General features: G+C 41.5%; 1 protein-coding gene and 1 long non-coding RNA gene across 10 annotated transcripts in view; both read left to right on the top strand.

Annotated features, from left to right (window-relative positions):
* Positions 1-25,653, top strand: part of CUX1 (cut like homeobox 1) — a 342,512-nt gene that overhangs the window by 186,610 nt on the left and 130,249 nt on the right. For all 9 annotated transcript variants that reach the window (XM_036226214.1, XM_036226213.1, XM_036226212.1 and 6 more), the window contains exons 4-6: positions 2,199-2,277; positions 19,620-19,757; positions 23,782-23,905. In XM_036226214.1, coding sequence (XP_036082107.1) covers positions 2,199-2,277; positions 19,620-19,757; positions 23,782-23,905 — 341 coding nt within the window. The remainder of the gene's footprint in view (positions 1-2,198; positions 2,278-19,619; positions 19,758-23,781; positions 23,906-25,653) is intronic.
* Positions 2,284-8,514, top strand: LOC118606862. The gene is made up of 2 exons (XR_004952668.1): positions 2,284-7,223; positions 8,160-8,514. It is a non-coding gene; the product is annotated as an uncharacterized LOC118606862 (long non-coding RNA).

Genomic DNA, 25,653 nt, shown 5'->3' with positions numbered 1-25,653 from the left:
TATAATCCACCCATTTAAAGTCTGCAGTTCATTGACTTTTACTGTATTCACATATGCACCCATCATCATAATCAATTGTAGAACATATCACCACCCCAGAAAGAAACCTACATCCTTTCTCTCCCCAGCCCTAGACAACCACTAATCTACCTTCTGTCCCTCTAGTTCCCCTATATGCCTACATTTCATTCAACTATGTTTTTTAAGTTAGAAAAAAATTTGAAGGGAACCACAAATGAGACGAAGGATGACTGACTAGTGAACGGCAGCATTATGATTTTAATTCCCTTTTTTGATATTCTAATTCAATGAGCATGAATTACTAATAATCAGAGGGAAAAAAACATTTTGTTTTAGAAATAAAGAGAGACTCTCTTATCATATTTAAGGAGCTGTTATGGATTATTCTGAAAACTCCAACACCTAAATCACAACCTTATTTTATGGGGGCGGGGGGGGGCGTGGAATATGTGTCCAGAGTTCCAAACAGTTGACTTCAAATAGCAATTTTGGAACACAATTGTTCGAAGTAGAAGCGAAACGCTTGCATCACTAGTGTTCTTGGCACTGGACTTCCTAAGACCTGGCCCCTGCCAGCTGCATGTCCTGCCCCTCAGGGTCTTCCCATCCCTAATCAGGTGACCTCTCTGTCTTCAACGAATTGTTGCTCATCTCAGGTGAGAGGCCCTGTAATTAAAACACATCCTCTTGCCTCTTTAATAACATTGAAGACGGAGAGTATAATTCTGTGAGGGGACAGAAGGAATATATAATTTAGTGTCCTTTTCCTGAGCCAGTATGAACTTCATGCATGTAGCATCTTGCATGCTTCAGGTGTAAAAAGTGATCTGTTGTCTCAGCAAGTGTTATGTGAGCAAAATATGTACTGAGTCCATCTAACAGTCAGGCTCTTTCAATGTGTGTCCAGCTCACTCAAGATTTCCACATGTCACCTTTTTTTTTTTTTTTTTTTTTTTTGATGAGTAAGACTACATCAGCAGGAAACTAGCTCTGTTGGGTTAGTTCACCAAGCAAACTGGTCCTGGCCACCATCCCAGAAACTCACTCGTTGCCTAAGCTAGAAACCTGGGTGCCATCCTTGACCTTCCCAGCGCCTCTGGACCTCACATCAACTTACTTGGACCCTATCTCTCTGCTTGGCATCCTCTCCTCAATCCCTACCTTCACTGCCCTGAACGTTTCCCACCTGGGTGAAGGCAACAGCCGCTGAATGGCTACCTCCTTCCTGCCCCATCCTGTCCTTCCACTCTGACTTATGCCCAAATGATGAAGGTCACCCTCGTCCCCATGCACTGACAGCCCTTCGTGATCTGACTCCTCACCCGTCCAGTCTCATAGCCCACCACTCCTCCCCAAGTATCTGTGTTTCCACCCCAGCAGACCCCTGTATTCCCTGGTGTGTTACAGCCCCATCAGTGGGTTCTTATTCTGGATTCCATGGACAGAACACTAGCGGACATGTGAGTGACCTAAAACAGAATGCAAAACCATGGGTATGTATTTCTAGAAGGATGGTCCTTGGCTTTCATAAAATTCTTAAAGGTGTATGAATCCCAGATTTAAGAACTGAGCTCTGGGTATGTTTTGTTTTGGGGTCTGGGTATTTGAATGTGCTCTTCCCCTTCCGTGTGGTATCTCATGGTGAACAGCTCTGAAGGCCTCCACTCAGACATCACCTATTTTTCTGCTTCATGTCCCTTTCTTCGCATCCCCGTGGCTCTACTTGCCTAGTACTTTCCCAGCTGGGATTTCTTACTTGTTTACATACCTGTTGGCCCTACTGGCCCTTGAGCTCCTGGGGCTAGTAGCTGTCCCTGTCTGTCCCTCCTCCTGCAGTGTCTGGGACATGGTCAGCTCTTAGTAAATACTTAACAGAAATAGGAAAGATTCTAGGAAGGGTGTTGGACCATTTTCTTTGTGGAAAGCCCAGTGAGGCTGAGTGTTGCAAATGTCTTTATCTCAAAGCACTGCACCTTCACAAGCTAGGCCCATGTGGATTATCTCCCTTTCGTGTGTTTGTAGACATTTCCTCTAAGAGGTTGAAGGCCCAGTTGTCTAGCATTTACATAGAGAAATCAGACTTCCATTTGCTGTGGGAACTCACTAGATGCGTAATGATTTTTAAATTACCTCTTGACAAATTTTGAGCTCTTTGTCTTTTTTTCCCCCTCTTTCAGATTGATGCACTGAGTAAAAGAAGCAAAGAAGCTGAGGCAGCCTTCTTGAATGTCTACAAAAGATTGATTGATGTTCCAGGTAAGCCCAAGTACTGATAACCCACAGTGGGCTTGTGGCTAGAGAGTCGATGGGTTTCAAGCTTACTCTTAGCTTTTCTGTGAGAATTACGCCAACCATGGCAACTTCCCCATGAAACTGAGGCGTTCTGGGAATGTGAATTCTCTAAAACCCAGACTTTGGGTAGGTATGGAAATTAGATGCACATTTGTTAAAGTAATCGCAACCTCCAGCTGATGTCTTTGTAAATGCAGAAACTCAGATCTGTGAGGCTACCTTTAGCTTTGGCATAAAACACTGCAAGTTTCACAGAGGAGAATTAGAACCAGTGTGTGTTTTGTGCAGATGTCGTGGATGTTCATGGGTCTGGACCGACTGATTCCACATTCAGGAAAAGCCCTAACGGGGCACCTAGAATGCCTCACTTCACTCCCAGATCAGGCAGGGAATCAGTGACCTCTGGCCAGGTCTTTCACTTAGTTAAGGATTATAGCCAAGAGCAGGTGGTAGCCCAGTTAGCTGCAACCAAGTATGTGAATTATGAATTACTGACATTACTAGAACTACTTTAACAAAGCAGAGCAGAAGCAGGTCTCTTTTATTTCTGAACTTGCATTCTAATTCATATCCACTGCAGATTTTACTGTCTCCTCTGGGAGCTGGGGTTAATAGAGGTCACCCAAAGCAAGGGGTGGTAGAAAACACTTTGGACAGGGAGTAGGGAGATCCAGATTATTTTCCAGGGACTTGTTGTGAGGTCTTTGTCACATTCCTTTTTCTTTCTGGGCGTCGGTTTTCTCATCTGTGAAATGGAACGGTGTAAGGTGAACAGCCTAGTGATGGAGAATGGTTTTCTTTTTTCTAAAACTTTTGCTTTCATAGGAGCTTATCTAAAACCTGGTTTCAAATTCTAGCCTCTTGATGTTCTGCAAGAGTTTCTAACCAAGCAGGGGTCCCCTGAAGACTGACTAAGGCTCATAAGAAGGCTTCTTCACTGCAAATGAATCATTTGAGGCCCAGGGTACACTCTTTCTTGGTCCCACTGGCATGATCTTTGCAAATGCAGGTTTTGTGTTGATGACTTAGTTGAAAGGGGGCAGGCTTATTTTGGCTTTGACAAAGACTCAGAGAGCCCTTAACTGCCGTTTTCTAAATAATCTACACTGTCCTTTTTAAAAGTCCAGTTTGTACTTAGATTTTCCCTTAGTGAAATGTCTCATCTGGGCAGCCACAAATTTTTATAGAATTTTGATCATAATATGGGTACATATTTACAATCTATTTTTTTCACTTAACATATCATCTACATTTTTCTCATGTTGGTTATAGTCTTTGTAATGATCATTTTTGGCTGGAGAATTAAAGTTTGCAACTTCAGTTTAAGATGGTGGGAGCAAATAATTTTTGATTTTTCCATAATAATAAAAGTCAATCAGAGTCCATCTGACTCTCTTTTACCCACATTCCAGGCATTTCTCTCTTACAAATACTGTGGTCTGACAGATCTAACAAGTTCTTTGAGAAGGAGGAATGGAGGTTGGAGTACTCTACCTTTGTTATGAAGTCTGCTTTCTGCTCAGATGAAGTAATCCTGTGGCTGAGGCTTACAGGAATGGCCTGGTCAATAGCATTGCATTTATTGACAGTCACTCAGTTGGTGGGGAGTCAAGATGCCTTAACTGTCTGTGCGCTTCAGGCTTCAATCCCACCCAACCCAGAAACAGGTGAGGTACATTAAGTCTTGTAGTTGTAAGAAACAGCAGCTCATGCTATCTCAGAAAACTGGAGGAAGCTCTTGGGAATAATGGGACAGGTATTACAACTACATGCCATGTGGCCCAGTTCCAGGAGTCCAGGAAGAGCCAACCAGCCACCTGAGGAAGAGGCAGAGCCAGAGTCCCATTTGCCTCGGAGACTGACACAGATACCTGACTGTACTAGTCCCTACTCACTTCCCCTTCCAGAAATTTGATTTATTTGTGGGGTTTCCTGTTTCTTATCTGCTGGTCCTACTGGAACGAAAGGTCTATGAAGACAACTTGGCTGTATTGCTCTGTGTGCAGCACCTGGAGCACAACATGGCATACCACAGGTATGAAATGTTGAATGCTTTCACAGCATAATTCACAAAGGGTCACATTAGTAGCTCTGAAAACTTTATCTCCACTCAGTTCTCATTCCTGAGTGTCAGCTTGCATATTCAGCAGCCTCCTGGACATTCCCCCTGGGATGGCTGATGGGCACCCTAAAACCACCCAGTGTGTCCAGAGGAAACCCTCTTGTCTTCTTTCTGGGTTCCCTCTCTTAGAAAACAGCATCACCTTCTACCCAGCTGCTCACACCAGAGCACTGAGTCGCTGAGTCCTGGCTATATGTTTTCTGTTCCATCCACTTCTCCCCATCCCAACTTCTACTTTCCACTCTGCAGTTCAGGCCACCCCTCTCACGTCTACAGTGTAGTGACGCGAGGCTTCATGCTTTACAGGCTTGCCTCCCTCTCAGCCTTCCTCCACGCTTCCAGTAGACCAGGGCCCTTCTCAGTTCATCTCATCTTGCTCCTCCGGCTTAATTTGTTGTGACACTGCTTGCTGACCACCAGGTCCTGCTCAGGTGTGCCCTTCTCACACACACGCCCTGCTCCCAGAACCCTGTGTTTCCCTGTGTTGTGATTATTTGGAACTCAGCTTTTTTCTTTCTGATTGAGCAGAATGACTGGAACAAGGCAGTCTTGTCTGTAATTACTTCCCTAGTGTCTACCCCAGTGCCTGCCATGTAGCAGAAACTCCAGAAATGTTTGTTTAATTAATTAATGGATCAAATGATTTTTTCAAATGCGTTCTTAGGTTTTTTGGCCTTGGGCTTTAATTGTTCACACTGAACTGTACTCCTAAGGTTGACACTGTTCATTGAGGGAGGGCACAGTGGAGCATTCTAACAACCTCAATAGCAAGGGAGCGGAACGTATCTTTCATTGAGTTGGAGCCGTTTAATAGCTCTCTGAACTCCCATGTTGTTTGGTGTCGCTCTGTATATAAAGATTTACCTGCCTGCACAGACGTTTACGTGACATGTAGTATTCGGGGTTCATCGGACCAGCACGTGTGCTTCAGAGAGAGGCCTTGGGCTTTGTGGCCGGTACAGCTGTCCTGCTGGCATCCCACGCTTTACACACCCAGCACCAAGCAGGGCCCTCCCTCCACCCCAACCCGTTCCCCTCCTGCCCTCTTCTCCCCCAGTGCTGTGACTTGTCTGTTCAGGGGAAAAGAGAGATTGGCGTCATCGCAGCTCCACATCCAAAATCCCAAGTAATATTATTCTCTTCTCAAAACCTACTTCATAGTAAAGACATTGAATAAACATTTAAATACATAATCATCCTGAGTCTTCTTTCAGTTAAAATAGGTAAGACTCCATGTTTACATTCTTTCTCATTTGCCACCAGAACACTCATCATTCCCGGGTCAATTTTAGAGTTTTTAAAGATGCTTTTTATAGTAAATATTCTGCTCCTTTAGCCAAAGCACACTGTCCTTCCACACCACAGGGACCCTCACTCCCTGGGATTTCTGGGTCAGCACCTCAGATGCCACCCCCTTGCTGTCTCAGGAATCACGCTGCGCTGCAGGGACAGAGCAGTGAGCAAAGCAGCCAGTAGCTTCCTGTTCTCATGGACTTTAGAGTCTGGTGTGAATGTGGGCATTAAAAAGTAATTACAAAAGTAATTATTGAATTTTAGGTGTGGTAAGTACTTTGGAAGCAGAGCCCATTGGGCATGAGAGTGTAGAGTGGGTAGGATTAAGCAGGCTGAAAGGCAGCTGCCCTGGGGCAGTGAGCTTGGTGAGCAAGGAGGGTGGCCAGGTACTGTATCATCCAAACTAAGATACTGTCAGTCGTCAAGGGGCCACTGTTGATAGTTAGGGCTGAGTAAAGGGCATACATCAGTGTGGTCATCTAGCTACAAAGGCAGACAGGAAGGAGCCTAGTAGGTTGTGTGAAGGATTCTGGACTATATCTAACAAACTGTTAATGAGTTTTAAGTAGGGCAATAACATGATCCGGTATGTGTAATAAAAAATCATCTTGACTGCAGTTTGGACAACAGATTTGGAAGAGGGACCAAGGTGATATGGGGAGGGAAAGATGAGATTGTTTGGTTTCATTTGGAGGACTAAGTTGGAGAGAAACAGACGGATTTCACCTGTATGTGGGAGGTGGAATGGGTGGCCAAAAGGCAGCTAGGACAGTTCATTTCTGGGTAACAGTACTTGTCTACATGGTTCCAACTGGCTTACAAAATTAAAAGGAAGACCAACAAAAAGTTTGTGGAATTGGCTTCCTGTTCCTAATTCTATCACCATCTCTGTTGTTCTAATTGAAAATGTTCTTTGTCTTTATTGTCAACATCATGGCAGTAGGAGAGTAATTTTAGATTCATAAATAAGTTACAGTTTTATGTCATTAATCTAGATGGCCTCATCTGTCAATTTTATCACGGACAGATTTTTACATCATAATGTACATGATCAGCAGGGATAGCTTAAACTTGCAAATATTTAATTTTTTTATTTTCATACACCTCTGATTGAGATTTATATTTATTAGTTTGCTAACAATTAGCCACATGAGGAAAGCAGCAGCAGCATCCAGTGACAACATGACTTGGTAAGGACACCTGGGCGAGGCCCCCCAAATTGGGAATTTCTCTGCAACAGGCTCCCTAATCAGAAGGCCAGCATCCCTCTGCATTGGAATCTCTATTTGTGGGCGAGAGCAGAATTTAGTGACTATCCGTCAACAACAGTGATGCTGGGCGTGCAAAGAAAGGTTCGAGGCATGCTGTCTAAGTAGTCATATTCTCATATTCCCTCAGCCAGGTGGCACTTCCCAGTAGTCTGTTGTGTTCCAGGCCCTGGACCGCACACCTAAGATACAAATGCAGTTGAGACTTGACCCTTGTCCTCCCTCAGGTGGGTCCTATTTGGGTAGGAGACTGCACAGTACCTTTGAGAAAATATTTCATAATTAAACAGGTTAAATAGGCAGCCTCTATTCCTTATTGTAATGAAACGAGAAATAAATACCTCTGCTCTTAAAATGTAACTCTCTTGGGTAGCTGGAAATATCCTGGAATGACCTCCTCTTATAGGCTCTTGCAGAGCTGGAATTTTACTGTGTTCTGAGCAAAATTATAATGGCATGCATAATCTGCCAGGAATTAACCTTGCGTGGGTGACTTGCTCTTCTTGATGCTTTTCAGATTTTTTACAATGAGCATGTATTTATCTCCACAATCAGGGAGAAAAGGCATAAATCCAGTAAAGTACTCGACATGTGATCTTAGTTTCTGAGTAGCCTTTATCAGTGGTTTACAGATAAGAACTTTAGCAGTGGTCATTTCAATATTTGTCCACATTTAATAATTTCTATAAAAGACAACTGTGACTTTTCTCCTTGTGTTGGCAGAGGATCCCATGCCCAGGCCCCTCAGAGAGAACTCTGTAACCTCAGGTCCCAGAAACATCTCGGTAATGGTTATTTTTTAAAGTTCCTAAAAAGGAGAAAGAGAGACAAAAAAGTTGATGGCACCCGTGCATCGGTATCGTGGAGCTGTGCTTTAGCAGCAGAGTTCATTGAAAGAACAACCTCTGTGCAGTTCTCCTTGCCCCTTTGCCTCTATCCGTGGCCCCCTCCTCACATAAAGAGAATCATCTTTCTTCCCTTGCTAAGATGTGGTTTACGTCAAACACAAACCCATCAAACACAAAGGCAGTGCCTGGAAGGGTTTATTTTAAGATTTAAATCTTAGGAAGCACATTACTAGTGATATAAAAAATTCATTGACTCGTGCAACACTGCTTGAACTCAATGTTTCATGACTGACTTCTCTCACTTTCTGTCTGTAGGGTAACTGGCCTGTGACTGTATGTAGAAGATGTTAGTTTTTTCAGAAGTCCTGAAAGAGAACTGGCTGAAGAGAGTCCATTTATAGGACACTCCATTTTCAGAACCCACTCCCAAATTCCCCTGCTCCGAGGTGCTCTTGGGGTGAGGTTTCAATTTGGATTTAGGAAAGCCTCTCCTGGTGAATATATATCCCCATCACCCTAGCGTCTGAAGATCCAGAAATAAATTGGAATGTCATAATTTTTGAGAACTGCTTTTTAATGCTCCTTCATAAGAATAAAACAGTAATCCATGCCTTTGTGTTCCCCACACTTGGTTTCAAGTGAGGGCCCACTATTGGTTACAATTAGAAAATACTGTTTCTTTCATTCTTTCTTCTTCCCTGTGTGTCCCCACTCAAGGATTCCATAGCAAGAACAAAATCTTATGATTTCGTTAGAAACACCCTCTTGCTTCTTATAACAAGGTTTAATCGATAGGCCACTTTGGTGGCATTTTTGAACGCTGTAGAAATGTGTCTGCTCCGGCTGAATCCTCTAAGGGTATTCCAGTCCGTGTATTCTAGGTCTCCTGGTGTTGGCAGAGGATCCCATGCCCAGGCCCTTCGGAGAGGACTCTAACCTCAGGTACCCAAATGGTAGGATCCTCTTTACACACTTTCAGTCTGCCTTCATGAAACATTTTCCTCCAAGTATCAACCACCAGCACCATATCAGGACTGAAGAGGAACCAGGGCTGCAGCCTCAGAAAGAAGCCTGTGGGTTGCAGATGCCCGCTTGTCTCCTCCCCGGGCTGCGGTACTGAGCTGCTCCCAGTAGCCTCAGGGACATTATGCTCTTCCCATAGACAAGGGGCAGCTTCTCCCACCCTCCTTGATCAGGTTAAAACAAATCTGGGGGCTGATCAGCCTCTCTGTTTTGCTCACCGTATGTCTGCAGGCTGAAGAAGTAGCTAGGAACAATTTAAAGAAAGGTAAATGTGACAAGACAGGCATCTCGGTCACTTGCCCCACTTTCACCTGCTGCATCATCTTCAGGGCTCTCCCTCTCCTCTGACACTGAGCCGGAGTGCAAGAACTCACTGGCCAGGACTCGGGGAATCCTTGGTTCACTTGCACGGAGAGGTGTGCCGCTTCTGTGCCCCTTTGCTGAAACTGGGGTGGTCCGGGCGCACTGGATAGCTAGACAGCTTTTCATCAGTTGCTCATCAGCATGCTAATTGCTGTATGACTAATTATGCCCTGAATTCCAGTTGATTTTCTTAATGAGACAGCTGGGTTAATTATGTAATCGTATGATTACATTAGCCTAGAGTGCCCTGGCGAAAAGTAGTGTCTGCCACACTGTGATGTCATCACAGGGATGGCACTCACAAGGGGCACAGTCACCCTCTGGCTGATGTGGGGCTGGGGGGTGGCCCTATTGCCCACAGAGCTCTGCGCAAACACGGGTTCAGATTTCTTGAGGTTGATCTCAGTCCTCATAGTATACGGAAAAGCAGCTCTGCACTGGCCTGGCCTTCTCCCCGACCCGCCGCCCTCCCGCGCCCTCCCAGCACGGCGCAGCCCCACGTAGTCGCCCCGCCTGATCAGAAGCCCTGCTTTTCAGCCTCTGTTGCTCTCCATGAAGTGCAGCAGTGTCCTCTTCCTTCTTTGGAACCTCCCCGCACCAGGATGGTGGGGCTCGATCAGGGTGCGATAGTGAGCCAAAATCAAACGTTCCCAAGTCCCTGGAGGACCACAGTAAGTTAGTTTATGTAGAGTCTACATAGCATGAACCGGCCCCAACTTCATGCCCGCTGTAGCCTCATCTGTGTACTATTGCAAACCTTTTTTCTACTCTGATCTTCACAGTCCTCATATTTCACTGATAAAATACATCTGGTTAGAGGAGAATGATATCTTTCAGCCACCGGCCAACTCCCTACTCCCCATCACAGCAAAAGCCTTCTGAGAACCGATTCTGCCTGCCGAGCACGTCTCCCACCCAGTTATATTCCTCCTTCTCAGACTTACGTGGCTCCCTCTCTTCTTCTGCAGCACTCTTCTCTTAGCCTTTTTCTTTTCTCCATTCACATTCTCCCTCTAGGTGACTGCTGATATCTCTTAGACTCCAAACTCCACATGACCACAAGAGAACAGTTAATTTTCCCTCCAGCCTTCCCAGGAAGGTAAATGGCATCACCACTCATGCAGTGGCTCGGGCCAGGAATGCAGGGGTCTGCCCTAATTTCTCTCTTTCTCTCACACTTTATTGCCAATCTATCAGTAAGTCCTGTTTATCCAGCCTCCGGAATATCTCCCGAATTTGACCACTCATCACATCAGCCACCACCACCCTCGTCCTAGCCACCATTACCTCTCACTTCACTGGGCTCACCACCTTCACCCAACGTCCTCCTGCCCAATGGGTCTAAATTAGAGGTCTGCAAACTGCTTTTGTTTATATACCCCAATAGTAAAAGATTTTGAATTTTTACCACCAATGTATTATTTCTATCTGATATACAGGTGTAATTATAGTAGTGTATTAAATACATTGCAAATTATATGCTAAAAATAGAATTAAGGGTGTGATGAAGAGTAAAAAGGTCTAAAAATTTATGTTTTATTAGCCATACAAAAATTCAAAGTATTGTATTTTAAAATCAACTTCATTGAGGCGTAATATATATACAATAAAATGCACCCATTTTAAGTGTACAATTTCGTAGTAAGGCCACCCTCACAATCAAGATATAGAACAGTATCTATCACCTCAAAACTTTTTTTATGATCCCAAACCCCAGAAACCACCGATTTGCTTTCTGTCACTATAGATTAGGTTCATCATTTACATAAATAGAGTCATCGGGTCTGTGCTCTTACGTGTCTGGCGTCCTTCCCTCGGCATGGTGTGTTGGGGGTTCGTCTGTGTCGTTGCGGGTGTTGTGGTCCTTTCCTTTCTGTTGTGGAATGGTGTTCCATTGGGTGAGTATATAACAGGCGGCTTGCCCATATACCTGCTGATCGACGTTTGGACTGTTTCGTGTGTGACTCTTATGAACAAACTTGCTATGAGCATTGATGGACAATTGTCATATGGATTTGATTTCTCTCAGGTAAATACCTAGGACTAGAATTGCTGGAGCATGGGATGAGTGCATGCGTTTAGCTGGATAAGAAACTGCCAAACTATTTTCAAAGTAGTGTCATTTTATCCCCCTACAAGTAAATATGAGAGTTTCAGTTGCTCTGTGTTCTCTCCATCATTTGATCTTGTCAGTCTTTTCAATCGTAGACAATCTAGTGAGTGTTGTATAGCATATTTCATTGTGATTTTAGTTTGCATTTTCCTGATGAGTAATAATGTTGAATATTTTATTGTGCTTTTTGATCATTCACAGATCTTCACTTATAAAGTGTTTAAATCTTTGGCCCATTTTTTTAATGGATTGTCTTATAAATATTTTCTCCTAGTTTGTAGTCATTTGAAGACGAGTTTTTTTATTTATTTCGATAAAGTCTAGTTAATTGTGTTTTTTTCCTTTTTTGTGGTTCTTGCTCTTTATGTTCCAAGAAATCATTGCCTAGCCCAAGGTCATAAATTTTTTCTCCTGTGTTTTCTCAGTGAAGTCATATAGTGCTTTCTTTTACCTTTAGGCCTCCGATGCATTTTGAGTTAATTTTGATGTATGGTATAAGGTAAGGGTCAAATTTCATTGAAAGGTGAATGAATGGTATATGTGTGAGGTTTTTTTTCTAGACTCAATTTTATTTCATTGATCTGTATGTCCCCTTATGTTAATATCATGCTGTCTTGATTACTTTGACTTTATAATCCGTCTTGAAATCAGGTAATATAAGTTATCTTTAGTCTTTTTTTTTTTTTTTAATTGTTTTGACTAGTTCAGTTTCTATATAAGTTTTAGGTTTAGCTTGTCAGTCTAATTGTACTGTTATAGAGAACAGAATTTTGAAAACTTTATTATTGTGGATTTTTTTCTTTCAGTTCTGTTAGTTTTTAATTCATGGTTTTTGAAGTTTTATTTTGGAGGATGTGTACCGTTAGGAACGTCATATCTTCTTAATAGTTTGATTCTTTAGGTTTATAAAATGATCTTCTTCTTTATCCCTGGTAATATTCCTTGTACTAAAGTGGTTTTTTGTCTCATTTTGTTATAGGCACTCCAGCTTTCTTTTGATTAGCGTTTTCATGTTATATCTTTTTCTATCCTTTTAGTATTAACATATCTTTGTTGTTATATTTGCTACATATTTTGTAAACAGCTATGTCTTGTTTTTTAAATCAGCCTGATAATACGCCTTTTAAGCAGAATGTTAGATCTTTTATGTTTAAAGTAATTATGAATATAGATGGGTTTATGTCTACCATCTTAGTGTTTTCTATTTGTCTTACCTATTTTTTGTTGTATTTTTTCTGCTTTATTTTGGTTATTTTTTTATGATCTTATTTCATCTCCCCACTTCTCTTATGAGCTATATAACTCTTTGTTTTATTTTCTTAGTGGTTATTTTAAGGTTTACATTAAGTATCAAATAATTTATCAAATAATACATACATAAGAATGTACAGTACATTTCATTTTCTCCCTCCTGTTTTTTGTGTATTGTTATTCATTTTAGTTATACATATGTTTTAACCCTACAAATACATTGTACTATTTTTCCTTTTAATAGTCAATTATCTTTTAATGAAATTAAAAATAAGAAAAGTAGTATTTTATATTTACCCATGTATTTGCCATTTGGCATTGTTTATTCCTTTGTGTAGATCTAGGTTTCCATCTGGCATGGTTTTCTTTTAGTCTATAGTATTTCCTTCAAAATGTCTTATAGTGTAGGTACACTGACATTAAACTCTGCCGGCCTTTGTTCATCTGAAACAAACAAAAAAATCTCTACCCCACCCTCTTATTTGAAGGTTATTTTTTATTGGGTATAAAATTGTATGTTGGCAGTTTTCGTTTCGGTTTTTTCTCTCTCAGGACTGAGTTTATTTCTGACAAGGTCTCCAGTCAATCTCATCTTTCTTCTCCTATATATAATGAGCCTCCTTTTCTCTAGTTTTTAAGATTTTCTTTTTATTCTTTTCAACAATTTGATTTTGCTTAATGATGTTCTTTGTGTTTATCTTACTTGAATTTAGTTGACTTCCTCGGATTTTTAGGTTAATAGCTTTTACCAAATTTGGGAAAATTTCACCACTGTTGCTCCAAATATACTCCTGACCCCTTTCTGGCATGTGTATGTTAAATTGCTTGATATTGTTTCATAGGTTGCTGAGATTTTAGTAACTTTTTTTCAGTTTCTTCTCTGGGTTTCTATTCAGACAGTTTTTATGACTGTTATCTTTGAATTCACTGATTTTTCTTTTGCAGTGTCTAATCTGTTGTTAAGCCAATCTAGGGATTTTTTTTTTTTTTTTGGTATTTCAAATACTGTATTTTAAGCTCTAGAATTCCATTTGATTCTTCTTTATCTCTTCTTATCATATTTATGTTTTTCTTTAAATCCTTGAGTATGCTTAAAATAGCTTTCATCTTTGTCAACTACTCCCATTATCTCTTGTCATTTCTGGTTCTGTTTTCATGAACCTATTTTTTCCCCCTGATAATTCTGTTTCTTTGCATGTCTAGTAATTTTTGATTGGATGGTGGAAATTATAATTGTCAAATGGATTTTGTTGTCTTAAGAGTTTCAAAGTTTGTTTGGCGGGCAATTAAATTACTTGCAGATCAGCTCGATCACTCTGAGGCTTGTTTTTAAGTTTTGGGAGGTGGGTTTGAAGTATCCTGTACTTTAGGATTAATTTAGCCCTCTATTCTGGTGTAGCCCTTCTAGTGTCCCTGCTGAAATGTCCCAGCTGTCCAACAAGTGTCTCTACTCTGGCTGGTTGCAACTCAGAAGTCTCCCAGACCTCTGTGAACTCTGGAGTTGTTTAATTAGGCCTTCACTGTGGTTCTCGCAGCAGCCTTGGGGAGTTTCACCCCATTCATATGGATATACCTAATCGTTTAGCAACCAGCTCTATTACTCCTTTGCAGATTTCTCTAGCTCTTTCACTGCATAGCTTCCTTCTTTCCAGTGCGCTACCCTACAAATTCCAGGTACCTCAGCCTCTCAATCTTCTGATCACTGTGTTCTCAACTCAAGAAGACTCTCAGGTTGCTTGCTTGGGTTCCCTCTTCCCTGTGCTGCAGTCTAGAAAGTCAGAATGATTGTAGGACTCACCTCAGTTATTTCCTTTTTCTCAGGGATCACCATTCTGTTCTGATAGTTGTCTAATATCTGTAAATAATTATTTCATATAATTCGCCTAGTGTTCTAGTTTATGGCCAGAGGGCAAGTCCAATACCAGTTAATTTGTTGTGACCAGGAGCAGAAGTCTCCAAGCTCTGTTAATTTGGTCCTTGGTTTTAATAACTATTGTAAATGGTTGGGAAAGATAACTCACGAAGATACATATATCCAAACCAAAGCAGTGTATTATTGGCTATCTTTACAAAAATATGATTTATACTTTTGAAACCTGTATACCAGTTAATAAGAAAGTATCTGTTAAAGTTCAGCTACTAAGTTTTCATTTTCCCTGATACTCGATTTTTCTTGCTAACTAGTCAGAAGATATTATATTTTTAATATTAATAAATGGTTTAAAAGTCCTTTTGGCAAATACTTTTTCAGATTTGAATTGGTTAATAATAGGTAACGTTTATTGAGTTTAACTCCATTCCTGACAGTTTTCTAAGTGGAGGCACATATTATTTTAGTAATTAAGTATTAAGTAACGTGTCCAAGGTTACACAACCAGTCAAATGGCAGGGCTGTGATTTGAATACATGCAATCTGGCCGACACTCTAAACCATTATGCTGTACTCTCTCTCATATGATTAGAGGCATTGAGACACTTTTGTAGAGGATGTTGTCTTTGCTCATCAATTTATATAATGATGGGACCATTTTGAAATATACACTTTTAGAATGCTGTCACTATAGATAAGTTTCTTTCAAGAAGTAGTCTTTTTCCCACTAAGTATTAAAACACCATGTTGACTTCAAAGACATACATTATGTTTATTTTTTAAATGTCTGCCAGGCAACATATTACTGATAGCCATCTGCCTTCACAGAACAGAAGAGCTAATTTGGAACACTTAGCTTTTTAAAAGAAAATTGTTTAACTCATCTTTAAGCTTAAAACTACTAAATACTTTGCAACTATTGCAACTAGAAAACCAACAAACATTTTTGTGATTCAAAGTACTGCAGTTTTTTTCTCATGTCCCAGTGGCTCATCTTGCAAGAGTCTTATTCTCCGATGGTTTTTCCCATCAAGAGTAAAACTCATTCCAAACTCAGAGCTCTGTTTTACTTCAAATACTATATTTTTATGAGACTGATGTGCTACCTACCACACTAATAGAGCACCTGAGACATTGCATTTTCAACTGTAGAATTCAGTTTCATTGTTCTTTATATCTTCCATTTCTCTCTTTAATTGCATTTAAATCCTTGAGTGCAGGCCGCCCTCTCTGACTTGTCTTTTGCCATGCTCGCTTTCCTTCATTACAGCACCAGCACTTTCTCTCTGTGCATTGAATATGCCACATTCACACCCACCCAGGGACCTTTGCACTGCTATTCCCTCTGCCAAGGGCCTTCACAGTCTTTCTTCTTCACCATTCAGATCCCAATCCTAGTGTCACCTCCTCTAAGAGACCCTCTCTGTCCGTCTCTCCAGGACCCATTCCCCATTCTCTATGCCATTTCTTCTTTTTCGTGCTTAGAAGTACTTGAAAGTGTTCTCTTTGGTTTTGCTATTGTCTGTCTCCCTCACTTCGGAATATCAAGTTTTCGAGGACAAGGAATTGTCTTGTTCACCATCATGTCCTCCCAGCACCTAGAAGGTTCCTAGTGTCATAGAATGTGTAAATGGGTGCCAGCAGTAGACTGAACCGTGCCTGGCTCTTCCCTACTCCTTTTTCCCCTACACGCTGCCTCTTCCACATGGACTGACTGCCCCACAGTCTCCACAGGTTTATCTCTATTGTGAGACTCGTCTCAGCTAACTTGGCTGAATACCCACCCACCCACTGCCTCACTCGGGCCTTACCCAGAGCAGATGCTTAGGAAATACTCGTTAAATTGGAACTTGAAGAGACAGGGTAATTTAGTTGGCTCTTGGTTCAGGAAGCAAAATCTTCATTAGAATTTTGCATACCTATTTGCCTGACTGACTTGTCTCCTCCCCAGTCCCTTGGGTGAGTTGCCAGCTCTAGACATATTGCAGAGCCCCCTTCCCCCGACCTCTGACTGTAATGTCTGGAATTAATGAGATAATGTTACATGTACTTAGGAGAAGGTGACTGTGTTGTTATTGTTTGTTACAATTATGTTCTTTGAGTACTGTGTTGCATAATGAGCTATATAATGCTTCAAAGAATGTTTTAGGAATTAACTATTAGATGATTGTAAAACACATGGCAAGTTTGTCACATTACATGGATGGGACTGGCAATAAAGTATATTGAATTGGAGGAAGCAGGGAAGACGGGTCGAGGGTTTTGTGTGTTCCTGTTTCACGTATGGGTGTGTTCTCTTGCCTTCCCAAGACAATTCCCTAATTGAGCTGCTGAGATTGGAGGCTTGTGACATTCAGAATAAGGCCTAACAATACTTGTGTGGGGTTTAAATGGCATTGAAAATCATTAATAAGACAAAAAGCTATGATTTCTCCTAGATTAACATGCAGGTTGGTGTTTGGTGTGCTGAAGTTCATTGTTTTGGTCTCTAGCCCAAACATGCTAGAATCATTATATTGTCATGTGGTAATTAGCTGTTCCTTTAATGCAAGTAATAAAAATTAAGCCTAAGAGGTACTTTAGCAATGCCTTTTACATAATCCAAAACAATATTCAAATGCTGTAGGCGTTTAGTCATTCAACTGTACTGTAGTAAAGTTTGAAGTTTAATGCATAGAGATGTTTGAACATTCAGTTCATTCTTTATTCTGTGACCAGTTTTGCTACTTAGGCATTAACCTTTAATAGTGTTAAATTAAATATACATGCCATAATGAATAATTATGAGATTGCCAGAATTTTCATTTACAATATAATGCTTTGAAAATTTGTTTAAAGGTCTAGTTACCATTCACTTGATAATGTGCACGTTATTTTTATATGTCACTGAATTCCTTGCCGAATTGAATGAGGGAAGATATTTTTTATTCAAAACAGACACAGTGGATCCTGGCCTTTTAAAAAGAATGGACTGGAAAAGTTGTTGACAGAAATTTTAGGGATGGAGAGCATTATACTAGCTTAGCTCTTTAAAAATATAATTTGTACTGGCAGTTGTACTGGAAAGCCTGCATCACTGAATGCTAATAGAATTTTATACAAGTGCAGTGGTTCTTCTCCTCCTCAATCCTTTTCTGACCTCTATAGCAAGTTTAAATTGTGGTTCTTTATGAAGGGAGGCTACGGGGCATACTGTATATTTCCTTTAGCTCATTTGCCCAGCATGAGGTCATGGGGGGAGGGATGGGGGATGGGAAAGTACCCTGGAAAGGTACCAAATGTTCTGAGGAATTCAGTCTACTACTCCCACTTACAAAAAAAACATCTCCCCAAAATAGCTTTCGAAATCTAATTTAATATAAATATTTTAATGCTGATTAAAATAATAATAAAAAGCCACAAATGAGAAAGCAATATAGTCATAAACTGTATATACACACAGAATAAATGCCCAGCAGCCAGGGGTTTCACACGATGGGCAGCGTTGGTGTTAAACCCCACACACAGGCCTGCTGTTGTGCTGGACATATCCCAGTGCCCGCCTTTTGTAAACTCTGCAGAGACGTTGGCATTTCAAGGAGTTCCTGGCTCCTGGTGGATACGTCAGCTGAGGCATGGTGGATCTAGCCCTTGTTTCCAAGAACCAAGGGTGGTCTGAAAAATTAATGACTCTGGTATTTGAAAATTAAGTGAGCTCTTGAATATATACTCTTGTTGATCCACTGTGCTTGGTGTTTAGCATTCCTTAACCGGAGACTAAATCCTTGCAGCCATCTCACAAGTGATACTGGCGTCCATACCAGAAATACCTTCAGTAATCTTTTCTAAGCCCAGCAGACTTGGGTATTCTACTCTGACGGAGCCTGGGAGTTCTGGAGGAAGTGCTCCACTGGTGCCCAGCAGGTGGATTATAAGAGCCTTTTAGGCAGCAGAAGAAAAAATTAGAGATTGAATTGACACCAGAAGAATGTTTAATGTCTCTCTATTCTGTGCTGAATTACTGTGAAGGCCAAGAGTCAAGACCATAAATTTTATGTCTGCAATCTCTAATTATAGATTAAAATCCAATTTTTTGTAATTAAATGATGGCAGGTAGTACCTTGAATTGCCCACAAGACCTCACACAGCTGGCCCTGATGCCATCTCCTGTTGTCATCTGAGTGTGGTGGTCACCTGGCTTCATGGCCCAATGGCCTAGCACAGGTCACAGCAGATTGTCTCTCCAGCTGTATCTCTGGGGACGGGCATAACTTTCCCCACCCCCAGGCAGAAACCTAGCAGTCTTCAGTTTTCAGCTCACCAGCTGCTAAGCTGACTCTTGTGAGCATCCTTCGTTAGTAAAGGAGGATCGTAATGGAAAATGAGGGTGGCCTCTTATAAAGGCTGTGTTTATTTTCTCCACTCCCTCAGGGGTCCTCCCTTGTTGGAAGAATGGTCATTTGGAGTTAACAGACTTGGGTTCGAGTTCTCTCACCCACTAACCAGCCAGGAAACCTTGGGCAAGTCACTGCTTCCCTTAGCTTTAGTGTTCACTTCTGAGAAAGAAGTGCAGGACATGTCTCACATCCCTGTCCCAGGATTCAACAGTCCTGAGCTCAAATGAAAAAATGTCTGTAAACTTTTTTCTGACAATGAGAGGCTCTCAGAGTGTCAGGTATTATCTGTTATTTCCAAATAAAGAATTATTGTAAAGTTGAGGTTTATGGTGCCTTTCTTTGCACTGTCAATCCTGTAAGTGTGGCTCTGGATGCATGGGTGATTTTCCCGGGGCTCCTCCCCATGCTGCCGCCACATGCATGTTTCTTCCTATCAGCTCTCTGTCACATCATGTCAGAGCAGTGGGCACATCCCAATAAGCCTGTTATGGCCATTGCCACTCCATTTTCACACATTGAGGCCTTAGGGTAGGTAAGTAACATTCTTTGTAGGCAGCAGAGAAGTGCCCCTATCCCAGACATGGGGCTCCCAGGGACTCTCAGGGAGGTGGCAAGGCCACTGGTGCCCCAACTTTTGGCAAGTGGTGGCAGTTCTAGGGGAGTCTGCTGGAGGCCAACTTCCCAGACGCCCAGGGAGACCTGCTCCAAGCCCTCGTGTGGTCATGTAGGTGTCTCGTATGTGTTCACGGTGGAGTGATGTGTGCTTTCCTCTCGTGCAGATCCTGTGCCAGCTCTGGATCTTGGGCAGCAGCTCCAGCTCAAAGTGCAGCGCCTGCACGACATTGAAACGGAGAACCAGAAACTTAGGGAAACTCTTGAAGAATACAACAAGGAATTTGCTGAAGTGAAAAATCAAGGTTGGTGGAAGATGTATTTTTTGCTTGGCTTTTTTCTTTTCTTTTCTTTTAATTGCCTTCTTTATGCTGTTGGAACTAGCTCTAATTGTAATATACATCATAAAGTCAGGGTGGGGTAAGAATCTGAATCGTTAAAGAGAGATAATAATAATGCTTAGCTATTTAGAAGTAAAACTTTTCCTCTGCACAATAACTACATATGATTTTATTGCCCTCCAACGGGACTGATCAAGATTCTTTTAAAATTCTTTCTGTACCATCATATGATAGGATCTGCCTTTTAAAAGACTGATGCGTTGCCTGCGGGCGACACCTGTCAGAGAGCCAGCTTATGATCAAAGGGTCACATACAGTAAGTCATTTAATAATTGCCAATACATTAAGGCTTTAGACGCATCCTGCAAATCTGCATGCTTAAGCACTGCTGTTTCCTTGTCAGCATCACCTATTCATTATGAATTTAATGAAAGAAAACCACCTCTTGGTGTGGTTGCCCAGCCGTCAACAAGACAGAGAGGGCAAAGGTTGCCTGGCTTTTCCTGTCAGGGGAGAACAAAGAAATCGCTTCTGCACCTAAAATCCAGGAACCTTGTGGCTTCCTTGTCATGAAGAAAAATCACAGCCCTGTGTGATAGCAGCTGCAGGTTTTTAAAGCAACTCCAATTAGAGATGCGGCCTGTTTGTTTTTATTTGGGGTTTGGGTGAGGAAGGAGCTAAGAAAGAGAGGCCAACTGCTTGGGTGACCTCTTTCGAGTGGCCTTCTACTTAATATGCTCCAAGGACTGGATAAAGAATTAGCTGATGAAGATTTTTAAAAGCGTCCTTGGGCTTTGAGACCATTGAAGACAGGCTTGAGAGGAGGGATGGTTCACGGAAAGAATCCGGGAAGAGACTGAGAAGCTGGAAGGTACAGTCCTGGGCAATGAGGGCAGGAGTCCTGAGGGCCCCCTTCCTCAGGGGACTGGAAGGAGGGGACAGCTGAGACCCCTACCCCCATCTGGTGCCACAGGGAATGGTGAGTCATTGGGACTTGGAGGGATAGCTTTGTCCTGCTTGAAAGTGAGGTATTGGACTCACTCGGCTGGGATCCCCATGAAAGAGAGTGCTGCATTCCCCTCCCCCCAGCAGGAGTTGTCTATTGCCAGAACCACCCAAGTACTCAGGTGAAAAGTAACCTGTAAAAATGCCCTTCCTGGTTCCAATGCAGCACTACCCAAAAGGAACGAGCTGCGTTTTTTCCTTCCTAGCTACCTCTGGCACCTTACTCTTGGTGCTGTCGTTTTTCGATTTGGTTTTGTTGGAGGACGGTGCAGGCGCTGACCTCCTTCCCCACCCCGTGCCCTGTCATTGCCTCCGGCCAGTCACCCAGTGAGGAACCATAATGGAGCGTGAGACTTTCTCCTCCTCAAATACTTTGTCTGATGGGCATTTATAAATGAAACAGTGTATTATGTAGTCCAAGACTCAAGAATGAGGCTTCCAGGGGTAGACAGACCTGGTTTGAGTTTCTGCTACTTAGCTCTGAGACCTTGAGCAAATGATTTTACCTTATTATAAGCCTCATTTTCTTGGGTAGGGGGATTCTGATACTAACTGCATAGCATTGGTGTAGGGTAAAATGAGGTGCAGGTGGTGTTCCTGACATTCAGTAAAGATCAGCTGCTCTTACTGAGTACTGTTATTTTTCCCAGAAATTTCTCCTTTTCTTAATTTATTTACTGATATCTTAACAGGTTTTCCCAACCTCCAGAAAAATGTCAATTGTTTCTTTTCTTCCTAGTATAAAAATGATTTCAATTCGGAAGGGTTGAGGTGCACATCACTTCTTTTAATGACCATAGCCATGTTTTATATGAATAAAAAGAGTAGGAAAAGTATCTCTTTATTATGTGCTGTAATTCTCTCACCTCCCCCCCCCCATTTAAAGATGAATAAATTGGGGCCCCAGGCACAGCTAATTAGAGCAGAGCGCTTCAACTCCCTTTCTGCGGCACCATTTTTCTACCTCACCTGCTCACATGTAGGGGATCCTGCTGGCACACACCCAAGAAAATGTCCTGAACCCAGGCCTGGCCACAGGAGGAAGTCCAGAGTCAGAGGCTACAGGACACGTTAGCCCCTGGCCTAGGCTCAGCCAATCAGTGAGCAACATGCCCAGGGTTGGGTCAGGGTGGCAAAGAGACCTCATCAGACAGAGTGGGAGCCCCCAGATAGTCCCCTAAACTCCCCTGGAAGGAGCATAATAATGTGTCATACTGAGAAACCCTGTGGAATGAGCACTGGGGTCCAGGGGCTGTATAGATGTTTCCATCCACTTGTTAGAGGCAGAAATGCTTTATGTTTACACTATCGCAGAGGCCATTGACTTAGAATGTGCAAACGTTTTCAGAGATGACCTACTTGTCTTTGGAAATGTCTGTGGTGTCCATTTTGGAAATGTTCAGCTTATGCCCAACTTTGGCCCTGTCAGTGTGACTTGACAGAAATGTGTATCACTAACCGTTATGCTCACAGGGTATTTCTTTCAGGCCCAAAACAACCAGTCCAAAAGGCAGAAAGTTCCCCACTCTTTTTACAAACGCCTTGATAACGTCACTCATTTTAATTCCCTTTCTCTTCTTCTAAGGAGAACCTTCTGGGTTCCAGTTAATAAAAAGGGCCAATTTCTTCTCTTAACCAAAGAGCCTTTGGCTTTTATTCACTAAGCCATGTGGGTACTAAATGCCCAGTTGATGTGCTGCCGACTTGCCTAGCATTTCTCAGCAGCTCAGAGAGTAAAGGTGGACATGAGTTACAACCTGAAGAAAGAGGGGCCCCCAGTTCAAGATCTTACTTGGACAGTCACATGAGCCTAGAGCCCACTGTCACAAGCCCTGTCTGGGCCTCACCCTGGTCAGTCCAGTCTTAGCTCCTTCATTCATTTGTGCCTCACCCTTTTCCTGAGCACCCACCTGTGCCAGGTGCCGGGCTCACAAAGAACCTCAGCTTTGCCTTCTAAGAGATAAATCTGTGCACAGCAAATGCAGTCCCCCAAGAGCTTCACTGTCCTTGGAGAGTGAATGGCGTGGGGGTGCCTGTGGGAGAGAGCATGTGGAATGGTCCTGCTCTAGAACCCCCCACAGGTCTGAGTTAGGACCCTGCCCCATTCATTACATCTGATTCAATTTTCCCGTTTTGGGATACTGAAATGACAACTGTAAACATGCCATCACTGGTGATGTGACCTGGGCTTTCCAGGGATGGCCTGCCCCCCCCCCCCCCCCGGGAGCCCTGTGTCTTAAGCCTGGGCGCCACAGGGCTCTTCGATTGCACAGCACCGCTGCCCACACCCTTGGCCCTCAACCTCCCTCAGGTGCAGCTCCCCCAGACCCTGTGCCTCTGCTCTACACTTACAGCCTTAGTCTGCCAGACTAGCCTGAGTGGAAGGTGCTCTCGGCACCCAAGCTACAGGGTCCCTTCCAACCAGGGAGATGCATGCTGTATGTATTTAGCACACTCCATGTTTCATCACTGTGAAATAGCAAAACTGTGCCCACGGCCAGAGAAGCCCGTAGACATACCTGGCTGGCTAAGTTGGCATCTTCCAAAATGTGCATACAATTATGAACTGTTTTCTTTGTAAGAAAGTACTTAACACCACACTAAAACTTTATTAATTTCTCTCAGTAGAGGACTAATTTAAGACTCATCAGTAAGACAATATTATATTTTACCATTGATTCCCCACCACCCTTTTGAAAGTTATATTAGAGAAACCATAGTTCTTCTTCCCAGCAGAATCCATTGATCCTCCTCAACCTAAACGTTTAAAGTTCAATTTAACATTTAGGGAGTAAAAGGTCTCCGAAGGGACTCGTAACCATTGATTTTGTGTCAGAGTTGAAGAGCTAAAGTTTAAAACACACCGATTCTATTCCGTTACAAATGCATATATATATATATATATATATATATATATATATATATCTCGCTACATGAAACTGTGCTTCTCTTACTGTAGTTTTTTTTTTTTTTCTTTCTGTAGAGGTTACAATAAAAGCACTTAAAGAGAAAATCCGAGAATATGAACAGACTCTGAAGAACCAAGCTGAAACTATAGCTCTCGAAAAGGAACAGAAGTTACAAAATGATTTTGCAGAAAAGGAGAGGTGAGCATGTGTTGAGTTTACATGTACTGACATAATGTTTTATCTCTAAACTTCACATGACAAGACAGTTTTTAAAATGGAACTGTGAATTACACCCAGGTTTTAAAACAAAATCCTCAGGGGTCTAGGCAAAATTTTGTTTGAAAAGTAAACGCATCCTTTATTCTACAATGTTTGAGATTACCTTAAATGAAATGTCAGTCTTTCCCCACTGGCGGATGGTGTTGGTCAGTGGACCACAGTGTGTCTGTCCGGGCCATGCACATCCAGAGGTTAAGCATGAAACAGATGTGGCTGGCACGTGACAATTGTACATCTTTTCAAAAATTACCTCATGGTGCTTCATATATCAGGGAGCAAGGATCGGTAAAATACGTTAATGAACCATATGGAAATTTAATATTCTTAAGTCGACTTTTCAAATTAGGTAAAAAGATTTATTATACTAAAAGATGTAAATAACAGACTGACCACTGAGGGTAGAAGGCAAAGCTAGATCTTTATACCTCATTTTTACACACACAAAAAAATTGAAATGGGTCTGGGAGTCAAATATTAATGATTAAATCATGTGTGTGGTAGAAGAAAACTTGGGCAAATATTTTATTTTTAATTTTGGAGTGGGTAAATCTCTAAGCATATAAAGTTATGTAAATATAATTACCTGAAACTTAAAACTAATTTTTAAAAGCCAGCGTCAAGAGACTGAGAAGTATTAGCACCACATAAGAAAAGGGTTGCTTTTCTTTATATAAAAGAGCTCTTACAAATTAATAAGAAAACATCAGCACTACAAAAAAATAGGCAAAGGCAATAAACAATGAGATTATTCAAACAGAAATTCTCAGCTTTACTCAGTAGTAAAATTAAGTTTAATTCTATCCAGCGTTGGCATAGGAAAACAGAATAATAAGAATGAAGATGAACTATATATGCTGGAGGAGAACATTTTCAAAGTTTGGAGATGAGTTAAAAAGCAAGCTTTAGAATACTGTGTGTGCTATTATCCCTTTTGTCCTAAAAGAAAGGGCAAGCAGTGCATATTACAGTACAGTATATTATATACGAGTACATGTTACATATGCGTTTATACTGTAATATGTTACATATACGTGTATATTAAACTAGAGTACGTTACATGAGTTTATATTATAGTAAAACACATGAATATATATTATTCTAAAGCATGTTACATGAGTTTATATTATACTACAGCATATTACATATAGTGTATATTATAGTATATTGCATATTACTTTATATTTCTGTAATGTAGAAAAATTTTAGAAGGCTATGGAAGAAGTCTATCTGAGGAAGACATAGAGCCAAGGAAGGGAAAGAGTATTTTACCTTCCATGCTCTTTTTTTAAACTCAGAACATATATTAGTTTTATAATTGAAATATGTGAAAATGTGAGCAATCCTTTACTACAGGTGATAAAAATTTGGGTGATTTTTTTTAAAACTGTTATTTCTTCTTTTCTATATTCCCAGGTTCATTATTGTGAAAGCATATGTTATATTCATGTGATGTAAAAATAATAAACTTATTTTTAGAGAATTTTCTGCAGATTAGGAGGAAGGAATGCTATTTATTGACCAGGGAATTCATTCGGAGATCATGGGAAATATAAATATGTGGAATGTATTTTAAAACGTTCAGAATTTCCCCCATTAGGTATTGCAGTTACATTCGCATTCCATCATAACAGAAATGGAACAGCTGTCACATCTATTTAGTACATCCT

The sequence above is a fragment of the Rousettus aegyptiacus genome, unplaced genomic scaffold, assembly GCF_014176215.1.
Source record: "Rousettus aegyptiacus isolate mRouAeg1 unplaced genomic scaffold, mRouAeg1.p scaffold_m13_p_8, whole genome shotgun sequence".
NCBI classification, from domain to species: Eukaryota; Metazoa; Chordata; class Mammalia; order Chiroptera; family Pteropodidae; genus Rousettus; species Rousettus aegyptiacus.
The sequence above is the reverse complement of the archived record's forward strand: the minus strand, read 5'-3'. Positions and strand labels throughout refer to the sequence as shown.